Source organism: Echinops telfairi, unplaced genomic scaffold (genome assembly GCF_000313985.2).
Source record: "Echinops telfairi isolate 266 unplaced genomic scaffold, ASM31398v2 ScPeMD7_70;HRSCAF=299, whole genome shotgun sequence".
Classification (NCBI taxonomy): domain Eukaryota; kingdom Metazoa; phylum Chordata; class Mammalia; order Afrosoricida; family Tenrecidae; genus Echinops; species Echinops telfairi.
In genome coordinates this window covers 18,978,971-18,990,008 of record NW_022103968.1, presented here as the reverse complement: position 1 = coordinate 18,990,008, position 11,038 = coordinate 18,978,971, and the positions used below count along the sequence as shown (strand labels likewise).

The window sequence follows — 11,038 nt, the reverse complement described above, 5'->3', positions numbered from 1 at the left end:
AAAGGAAATTTAAAGCATCCCGAGATAGTATATTATCAGAAATGAAGATGCTAAAAGAGAAGAGGCAGCAGTCAGAGAAAACCTTTATGCCTAAGGTTCGTCAGCATGCCTTTTGTTGTAGGGTTGTTTTAATGGTGTAGATTTAAAAGTGGATTTTTTTTTATCACAGGTTGTTTATGAGTATTGTTCAGACCCATGCTTTTGGATATGTTTACATTTGTCTATACCAACCACTTATACCATTGGGCACTCATTTTGTAGACCACACTCATACTTCAGTGCACAAAGAAACATTTGAGTTGTAGCATAATCGTACTGCTTGACATTCAGTATTTAATTTTGTCAGTAGTATTTTTTTCCCTGTAAAACACTGTTTATGAAGTTACCTGAATACTTTATTATATTTTGTGCAGATTGTATTGTAGTGAGTAGAGGGCAAATCAGTGACTGTTTTTAGAACTGTTAATATATACTGCTCTGATAAGCTTGAAGAAACATTGATCAAAAATTGTTATATAGTGCACACACATACACAAAATAAATTTAAAGACTCCATGTTATCAAGTTGATTCCACCTCATATCAGTCCTCTCTGACAAAATAGTGTTTCCGCATAGTGTTTCTAAGGCTGTAAATCTTTTCTTTTTTTTTTAATAATTTTATTGGGGCCTCATAGAGCTCAACACAATCCATGCATACATCCATTGTGTTGAGCACATTTGTACATATGTCGCTATCATCATTTTCAAAACATTTTCTATTTGAGCCCTTGGTATCAGCTAATTTTCCTCCCTCCCTCACGAACCCTTGATAGCTTATAATTTTTTTTTTTTCATGTCTTACGCTGACCAATGTCTCCCTTCACCCACTTTTCTGTTGTCTGTCCTCCAGGGAGGATGTTATATGTAGATCATTGTGGTTGGCTCCCCTTTCTCCCCCCACTTTCCCCTTACCTTCCTGGTGTCTCTACTCTCATTATTGGTCCTGAGGTATTTATCCCTCCTGGATTCAGATTGGATTGAATTTGGACACTGCAAGGAGGCAGAAAAGATGTGGATCTAAGACTATAAATCTTAAGGCTGCAGACTGCCACATTTTTGTCAGGTGGAACAGCTAGTGAATTTGAACACCCTTCAAGTCTTTGACCTTTCAGTTAACCAAATGCTTAACTACTATGCCACCAGAGTTTCATTCCCTATACAGTGCCTAAATATTACTGCAGCAACCAAGAGTGAAAGAAATCAGCTACATTTTACTTTCATGCATCACAGAACTTTTTCTTTAAGTTCTTAAGAATGTGTATGAAGACTTATTTACATAATATATTTTATATTATATAATGTATGATGTTTTACATGCCCCCATAGACATATCATAAACATTTATTATATATCCTAATTGTCAATTTTAATGGACATCTAATATTTGAATTGATATAACTATTTACTTAGCTCACTTTAATATCAAATTTAGATTATTTTCAGTTTTCCACTATTAAAATTAGTACAATGATTAATAATACTTCTATTAATAAGTGGATAATTTCATATAGCAACGAAGCTTGCAAAGTTTGGAGGCAAGTTTACATGCCATGGAATCTACCAGAGAATCATTAAAAGCAGAATTGGGAACAGACTTGCTCTCTCAGCTTAGCCTGGAAGATCAAAAGAGAGTAGATGCACTTAATGATGAAATTCGGCAACTTCAGCAGGCAAGTACAATTGATGGGAAAACTTCCATTGATAATGACTATTGTGAAAACTGCCTTTCTTACTAAATAAAGGAATGGAATATTAAGAGCATAAAAATGTAACTTGGACTTCAAATATCCTTAAAAGTTAAATAATACTTCATTTATGTTTTTCTAACTTGTTGTGGATATGTTCGGGTTATGTAAGAAATCTGTATTTTCTATACTGCCTTTACTAGTAAAGCCTGAGCTTGTTAGATTTGCCATATTATTGAATATCTTTACTTATTTAAGTATTTCTCTTCAAGTAAAAATTTAAACAGCAGTTGATTTTGGGATGCAAAGATTTTAACAACCAACACATCTTAAAAAATTAAAAAGCAAGAAAAGACTAATACTTTAGCGAAAGAAGTAGAAACACAAACTTAGTACTTTGAATAGATAAAGAGTTGAATGCATAAAAAGTATATGAAGATTGTATGTACAGGACCCATTTCCGTGCCAGTGGGCATCAGCTGTGGTGGTGCGCTGTTCCTGTGTGAGAAATGTGGACAGCTGACTGACTTTCTTCTTCTAGGAAAACAGACAGTTGCTGAATGAAAGGATTAAATTAGAAGGCATAATCACTCGTGTGGAGACATATCTCAATGAGAATCTGAGAAAACGCTTAGACCAAGTAGAGCAGGTACGTTTGCGGAGGCTGTCTCGATGAGCTCACCTCTGGTCCAGAGCGTGGGTTTGGGGACAGAAAGACTGGCGCTCTGAACACCCACCCGCGGGCTGAGCTGTAGCTTACAATCTTAAGCAATTTACGATTTCTAAGCCTTAGTTTCCTCCAGTGTAAAGTTAGCTTAATAGTAGTACTTTTGTATGATTACTATTCTGCCACATTGTCGATATTCATTAAATGTTAATATTTTCTCAGTAGTAGTCATCATGCTGAGAACTTTTCTAGTAATTACATCATTACTTGCCCTCTCCTCCCGCAGGGATGCTATAAGTATTTGCAATAAACATGAAATACATTTTGTTTTCTTGAATGTCTATCCAAATAGTAACAACTGTAGAAATTATTGGCAATCTTACATTCTAAACTAACCATTTATATATTTCACTGTTTAATGTTTATAAATTCTTTTGATATTAAAGGAACTTAACGAACTGAGAGAGACAGAAGGGGGCACTGTTCTCACTGCCACAACGTCAGAACTTGAAGCCATCAATAAAAGAGTCAAAGACACTATGGCACGATCAGAAGGTGAGTTTTTTGCAGTAATTTTTTAATGTAGTTAAACTTAGGCCATTCATTTTATAAAATTGCTTAGTATATAATGAATTATCCAAACCTCCAATAGCATGTATGTAGGGTTTTATGTGTTTTTCCATTGTCAAGAACTATTTGTGATAAATAGAATTTGCCATGTGGATTATAAATTTTAACCTTTGTTTCGTTGAAATATTTGTCACAGTTTTATCATAACTTACTCATTTAGCTGTATTCTAGATTCTGAAAAAAGCTTGGAGCAGCTGAACCATGTTTCTTACTCCTTACTGTGGGTCAGAGTCAACTTGATGACTGAGCTTGGTTTCTCTTTGAACTTGCTGAAAAGAAAATATTTTTTTAGCTTTTTATAAACCTAAGAAACATTAAATACTGAAACTTGTACTTGATTAAATGTTTTATGCACTCCTAATTTTGTCCAAAAATATTACAGTAAAACTTGAACACTGAAAAAAACCTAACGTGTTTCTTTTCATAGATTCGATCACAAAATAAATTCTTTAAATAAAAAGATAAAATACTTTAAAGTATATTCAAATAATATTTTAAAATAGATTTCTAGATGCTGTTGAGTCATTTTCGACTCAGCAGCTTGCTACACCTCCTGTAGGAGGACTGCTTTGCATTGCAGTTGTTGTCAATGAACCTGTTGCACTTTGAAGGGGTTGGAGAGAATTTGCAGGAAGGAGCCTGGTGGCACAAGCAATTTATAATCAACTGCTGACACTAACCTAAAGGTTAGTGGTTCAAACCCACCCAGTGGCTCCATGGAAAAGAAGGGAATGTGATCTGTTTCCATAAGGATTCTTATTGTTAAGTACTGTTGAATTGATGCCAATTCATAGCAACCCTGCCCTGTCTCAGTCTTTCCTATGTTTGATTGAGCCCGTCATTTCGGCATTTTGTCAGTCTTATCTCATTAAAGGTCGTCTTCTTTTTTACTGACCCCTGTCTGTTTTATCATGCACAATGTCCTTCAGGGACTGGTCTCTCCTGATACCATTTCCAAGTTTATGAGATGAATCTTGCTTCTAAGGAATTCCCAGGCTCTACTTCAAAGACAGATTTGTTCATTCTTCTTTGCCAACACCATCATTGAAGTGCTTCGCTTCTTTGGTTTCCTGTTCATTATCCAGCTTTCACGTGCACCAGGCAGCTGAAAATACCACAGCTTGAGTCAGGGACACCTTCGTCTTCAGACTGACATCCTTGCTTTTTAAAACTTTTAAAAATTATTTTTAATCATTTTATTGGGGGCTCACACAACTCCTGTCACAATCCATACATACATCAATTGTATAAAGCACATTTATACATTCATTACCCTTATTCTCAAAACATTTGCTCTCCACATAAGCCCCTGGCATCAGTTCCTCATTTTCCCCTCTCTCCCTGCTCCCTCCTCCGTTATGAACCATTGATGATTTATAAATTATTATTTTGTCATCTTTTTTAAAATCATTTTATTAGGGCCTCATACAACTCTTACCACAATCCATACATACATCAATTAAATAAAGCACATCTTTACATTCATTGTCATCATTCTCATAACATTTGCTCTCCATGTAGGCCCCTGGCATCAGCTCCTCATTTTTCCCCCTCCCTCCCCGCTCCCTCTTCCCTCAATGAACCCTTGATAATTTATAAATTATTATTTTTGTCATATCTTACACTGTCCGACTTCTCCCATCACCCACTTTCCTGTTGTCCGTCCCCTAGGGAGGAAGTTATATGTAGATCCCTGTAATCAATTACCCCTTCCTCCACCCTCCCCATATTGCCACTCTCACCACTGGTCCTGAAGGGATCATCTGTCCTGGATTCCCTGTGTTTCCAGTTCCTATCTGTACCAGTGAACATCCTCTGGTCTAGCCAGATTTGTAAGGTAGAATTGGGATCATGATGGTGGGGAGGAAGCATTTAGGAACTAGAGGAAAGTTGTATGTTTCATTGTTGCTACACTGCACCCTGACTGACTCGTTTCCTCCCCGAGACCCTCCCGGAAGGGGATGTCCAGTTGCTTACAGATGGGCTTTGGGTCCCCACTGAGCACTCCCCCTCATTCACAATGATAGGATTTTTTGTTCTGATGATGCCTCAGTCCTCATCCCTTCCACACCTCGTGATCACACAGGCTGGTGTGATTCTTCCATGTTGACTTTGTTGCTTCTGAGCTAGATGGCTGTTTGTTTACCTTCAAGCCGCTATATCTTTTGATAGCCGGGCACCATCAGCTTTCTTCACATTTGCTTATGTACCCATTTGTTTTCAGTGATCATATCGGGAAGGTGAGCACACATTGATAAGATTTTTTGTTCTTTGATGCCTGATACCTCATCCCTTTGACACCTCGTGATCACACAGGCTGGTGTGCTTCTTCCATGTAGGCTTTGTTGCTTCTGAGCTAGATGGCCGCTTGTTTACCTTCAAGTCTTTAAGACCCTAGATGCTATATCTTTTGATAGCCGGGCTCCATTAGCTTTCTTCACCTCATTTGTTTATGCACCCATTTGTCTTCAGTGATTGTGTTGGGAAGGTGAGCCTCATGGAATGCCAGTTTAATAGAACAACGTATTTTTTGCATTAAGAGAGGCTTTTTAATACTTTAAAAACGTCTTTTGCAGTAGATTTGCCCAGTGAAATAGGTGATTTGACTTTTTTTTTGACTCGTGCTCCCATGGTGATTGATTATAGGTACAAATAAAATTAAACCCTTGAAAATTTTAATATTTTCTGCTTATTGTGATGTCGCTTTTTGATCCAATTGTGTGGCTTTTTGTTTTCTTTATCTTGAAATGTAATTCATTCTGAAGATTACATTATGACCTTACCCCCCTCTCCATTTAGATCTGGACAATTCCATTGATAAAACAGAAGCTGGAATTAAGGAACTTCAGAAGAGTATGGAACGCTGGAAAAATATGGAAAAGGAACACATGGATGCTATCAATCATGATACTAAAGAACTGGAGAAGATGACAAACCGGCAAGGCATGCTGTTGAAGAAGAAAGAAGAATGCATGAAGAAAATTCGAGAACTTGGATCACTTCCCCAGGAAGCATTTGAGAAATACCAGACACTGAGCCTCAAACAGGTAATTCGTACTACTGGTTTTAGCTTTGAAGCCTTGTTGCAAACTTTCCTCTCTGTTTCCAAACTTTGTATTTATAGACACCGGTTTTCCCTTTATAGTTGTTTCGAAAGCTGGAGCAGTGCAACACCGAACTGAAGAAGTACAGTCACGTCAACAAGAAAGCTTTAGACCAGTTTGTAAACTTCTCTGAGCAGAAAGAAAAGTTAATAAAGCGACAAGAAGAATTGGATAGGGGCTACAAATCAATCATGGAACTGATGAATGTTCTTGAGCTTCGAAAGTATGAAGCTATTCAGTTAACTTTCAAACAGGTATCGTTCTCTTTCTGGTTAAAGCACACGTAGCAGACCAAAATTACTAGTATTGCTCAGTAAAGTGGTTTTTGCACTTATAGGTGGACCTGATAAATGTGAACAAATTCAGAACATAGGTTGCTAATACATAATAACTTGGATGCTTTGCACAGTGCTAAAAAAGAACCAATATGTAGTTATTTTTGTTTTTTTACTAAAGACTTAAAAATGCTTATATATTACTTTTAAATATTTGTCTTTATTTTAAGCTGTAAATTCACCTAAAAAAGTTTATATATGAATTTACATCCTTTTTTTTTAAAGGTATCTAAGAACTTCAGTGAAGTATTCCAGAAGTTGGTGCCTGGTGGCAAAGCTACTCTGGTGATGAAGAAAGGCGATGTAGAAGGCAGCCAGTCTCAGGATGAAGGCGAAGGGAGCGGTGAAAGTGAGCGGGGCTCTGGGTCACAGAGCAGTGTCCCCTCAGTTGACCAATTCACTGGAGTTGGAATTAGGGTAAAATACTTCACATTCAGTTTTTCCCCCAGAGCTCTACCATAGATAAGAATAATTTGTAGAATATTTTTGCAAAGTGTCACCTTATAAACAGTTTAATGTTAACAGGTGATGGTGATTCTAATTCTTTAGGATATTAACTCTATGCATTTTGTTAGGTGTCATTTACAGGAAAACAAGGTGAAATGAGAGAAATGCAACAGCTTTCAGGTGGACAGAAATCTCTGGTAGCTCTTGCTCTGATTTTTGCAATTCAGAAATGTGACCCAGCTCCTTTCTACTTGTTTGATGAAATTGACCAGGCTCTGGACGCTCAGCACAGAAAGGCTGTGTCAGGTGCAGTTTCATTTCGTTTTATTCTTAATAGAGGAACATACTAAAAGATGATGGTATATTTACTCACGGTAGCTTCTTGTTGCCTGAGATATAAGGGAGGGCTCTTTTTCGCAGAAGGCACCCTAGTGGCACCATAGGTTGAGTGTTGGGGCTGCTTTCCTAGAGGTCAGCAGTTCAAACCCACCAGGCACAACTGCAGGCTAGATATGTGGCAGTCTGCTCTGTCCTGTGGGGTCATTATGAGTTAGACTTGCCGTGACAGCAGTAGACTTAGTATTTGGTTTTTCTCTTCAGCATTTAGTTTTGTGTTTTTAATTTATAAAGCTTAAATCTGTAAGAAATAGATGTAAGAAACTTCACTCAATTGAAAATTTACTTCAGTTACATTTTCACACAAAATTTTCTCATTCGAAACTTGTGACTTTCAGTGCTTGAACAACTATCATAATCAGTATTGATTCTAAATTTTCAGATCTGAGAAAGGAAATTCATTAACTTATTATGATTTCTTTGTACAGACATGATTATGGAACTTGCGGTACATGCTCAATTTATTACAACTACATTTAGGCCTGAGCTGCTTGAGTCAGCTGACAAATTCTACGGTGTGAAGTTCAGAAACAAGGTAATGATTTTTTACATGAAGTTTAAGTTCTGTGAAGTATTTAATCTGTTTTGTTGAACTCTGGTTTTATGTTATTTGCCGTGAAAGGAAAGTTAGAAAGTCATTGTTTATATCATCCTGAAATCTACATAAAGAAAAGCTTCCTACAAATGCCTGTGACTGTTAGCTATATTTCGTTTTGTGTTTTGTGCATTAATTTTACTAGTTTTTATTTATTTTCATTGGTATTAAAAAACAGTAACTTCCTTTGCAATCGAGTTCAGTGCTACTCTTACAGTCCTTAAGACAATTCTGTACACATTTGGCAGGATCAAGCCGCTCATTCTAGTCTCTTCAGCTCTAAGGTTCTTTGATTAAATACCAAAGTAATTTGGTCCAGATTTGCAGTAGACAAGCTGAGCAAAAGAGATGATGCAAACAATTAGTTATGTGTATTTATTACATGTCTTGAGAGCATTAAAAATGAAGACTATTTTTTAAGCCAATGCATGGAACAAACACCTTTGTAAAGAAGCTTTTAATCAGTCATTGCTTCAGAATGATTTGTCATGGTATATGAAGTTTATAACAGATAAGCTGTGCATTTTAAATATTACCCCGTATAATGCACATGAACTTTGGTCGGGTAGTGAGTTAAGCATTTGGGCTGCTGAACAAAGGTTTGTGGTTCAAATTCGCCAGCCCCATTGGAGAACGATATGCAGTCTGCTCCCGTAGAGAGCGAGCGACAGCCTCACGGTGCACACGGAGCAGCTCTTCTCTGTGCTGGAGCGTCCGAATGGGCCTGATGCAAGTGGGTTGTACCTCATGGAGACACTGTTGTCTTTCTGTTACACAAGATTAAACAGATTTTGTTTTCATATTCATTGCTCTTTCAGGTTAGTCACATTGATGTGATCACAGCAGAGATGGCCAAAGACTTTGTAGAAGATGATACCACTCATGGTTAATTGAAAACTGTTGCCTGATGGTGTGGAAGATGTGTATAGTAATGTGATTCTGAAGCCCAAGAACTGTAAATTTAAACTTAAATATTTGATCATTATTAATAGTTTTCAGACTTAGGACTTAAATATTCCTTTTATATTCCTGTCTCTGTATTTTATAAGATGCTCTGTAATGTTACATTTCTACTTATAGTTTAAGAATTTTATTTCCAACAGATATTTTTTGGAAAGTGTCTTGTTCCTATTTTAAATCTCTTGAAATATGCTAAATATTCTTCCCTAATTATTTCATCGCTTGTACTGCCTCTTTTTTTTATAGCTTCAATTAAATAATTGGTTTCATGACTAATTCAGTGTTTCATGTGACTTTTATTTATAGTTGTACTAATTAAAAATAATTTTTTCTTAATAATTTACTTTTTATTGCCTGGAAGGGCTCTGCCTTCAACTAAAGGAATATTAAGAAAAAATAACTTTCAGTTTTATATTCTCTTTATTTTAGCACATGGTTTTCAGTCCTGGCTGTGTATTTGAATCCCCTGGGAAGGTTTTAGAGATGCAGCGCTGCTGTGTGTCTGTAGTTTTCCCTGGCGATTCTGACTCTGAATGAGGAGCCCTGCTTTCACTTGATTTGAAATGGCTTTTATTTTGGATACCTATGGATTGAATACAGTGTGTTTTGGGAAAAGTAAATTTTTTTTAAGTAGTTTTATGTGTAACGGAAAACACTAAAGCCATGAAATTTCTCTGTACTAGATACATAGTTTTAGGAAACAGTGTTACATAAACATTTTTACTGAAAGGGGTTTTTTCTCAGAAGAGGTCTTTTGTCTTATTTGGCGTTTTTTGTTTGTTACTATAGCTTAATTGAGATACAATTCATATACCATAAAATTCACCCTTTCAAAAAACACAGTTCAATATATTCCCAGAATTGGGCAACCGTCTCCATAACCTCATTCTGGGACATTTTCATTCCCGCCCCTCCCCCCCAGACCCTGGACGTTGAGCAGTCGCTCCCTGCTTCCCCTCCCTCATTTCTGACAACTCCACATGGACTTTCTGTCACAGTGGATTTGCCTGTTCTGCACATTTCACAGCAGTAGGATCGTATAAAACGGGGCCTTGGGTAATTAGCTTCTTCCACTTAGCATATGTCGTGTCTTTCTATAGTTGAATAATATTGCATGATGCATACAACACATTTATTTCTCATCAATTGATGGACATTTGAGTAGTATCCCCAAGAGCAGTCTTATTAAAACAGAAATTGAGGTGTCCTGGACTTGGTGGGTTGCATGTTGGGCTACTAGCTACAAGATCAGCAGTTCAAACCCACCAGCCTCTCCTGGGGAGATAGATGAGGCCTTTTGCTCCTGTAAAGATTTACAGCCTCAGAAACTCAAAGGGCAGTTCTTCCATGCCGTGTAGGGGCACTGCGGGTCAAAAATCATTACATAGAAGTGGAATTTTTGAGTGAGGCGGATGCTGTGTTCTATTTTTGTGTGGAAATTGAGGGATTGTGATGCTTTTATTTCCATCGTGCCATACTTTGTTAACGAGAACAGGTATTTTTCCCTCTGGAAAAGTATTAAGGTATTATAAAGTATTAATAACAGAATCTATTTCAATTGTCTGTTACTTAAAAATATATTGTGAAATATATTGTGGCCTGTATTTTACCCACTCTGAGGTTGGCTTTGCCCAAAGATTTTGGTCTTTGCCCTTGAGGGCCATATCTGAAGATCCGTGCTAATGAGACGATTCAGGCTACAGTGTGCCAGGCAAGAACTAACACCTGGCATTAACTGACCTAGTGTTTGAGAGGAGGGGACGATTGGATCAATCATGTCAAGTAATAAGGTCCCAATAAAGGCACTTAGGAGAACTACGAGACTTTCTAATCCTGTAGAGTTACAGTCTCTATAGGAAACTATAACGGCAGCACTAGGGCAATTCCACCCAGTCCAGGAGGGTCACGATGAGTCAGAAACAACTTGACTGCAGTGCACTGAATTTGAGTAATTAGGGGTCTGAAGATGGGAGCTCTGTGGGCTTCTTGGTAAATAACTAGTACATGTGGTTAGGTAGTGTGCCCCTTGGTGGAAGTGGAAGCTCTGAATTGGGAACCTTCTCAGACCTCACAAATCTCTTCATTTGTATCCTTTTTGCTATAATAAAATTGTTCATTGTATATAGTGTTTTACTGTGTCTTACAAGTCTTTAGTGAATTGTCAAACATGGGAGTAGTG

At 37.2% G+C, this 11,038-nt stretch overlaps 1 protein-coding gene across 1 annotated transcript in view; it reads left to right on the top strand.

The window, feature by feature from the left end:
• SMC3 (structural maintenance of chromosomes 3) overlaps positions 1 to 9,135 on the top strand; it is a 66,326-nt gene extending 57,191 nt beyond the window's left edge. Inside the window, exons 20-29 of the mRNA XM_013004167.2 lie at positions 5 to 95; positions 1,552 to 1,710; positions 2,267 to 2,374; positions 2,839 to 2,947; positions 5,822 to 6,069; positions 6,168 to 6,380; positions 6,687 to 6,878; positions 7,037 to 7,214; positions 7,733 to 7,839; positions 8,718 to 9,135. Coding sequence (XP_012859621.1) covers positions 5 to 95; positions 1,552 to 1,710; positions 2,267 to 2,374; positions 2,839 to 2,947; positions 5,822 to 6,069; positions 6,168 to 6,380; positions 6,687 to 6,878; positions 7,037 to 7,214; positions 7,733 to 7,839; positions 8,718 to 8,789 — 1,477 coding nt within the window. The 3' untranslated portion in view covers positions 8,790 to 9,135. The remainder of the gene's footprint in view (positions 1 to 4; positions 96 to 1,551; positions 1,711 to 2,266; positions 2,375 to 2,838; positions 2,948 to 5,821; positions 6,070 to 6,167; positions 6,381 to 6,686; positions 6,879 to 7,036; positions 7,215 to 7,732; positions 7,840 to 8,717) is intronic.
• Positions 9,136 to 11,038: the final 1,903 nt, after the last annotated feature.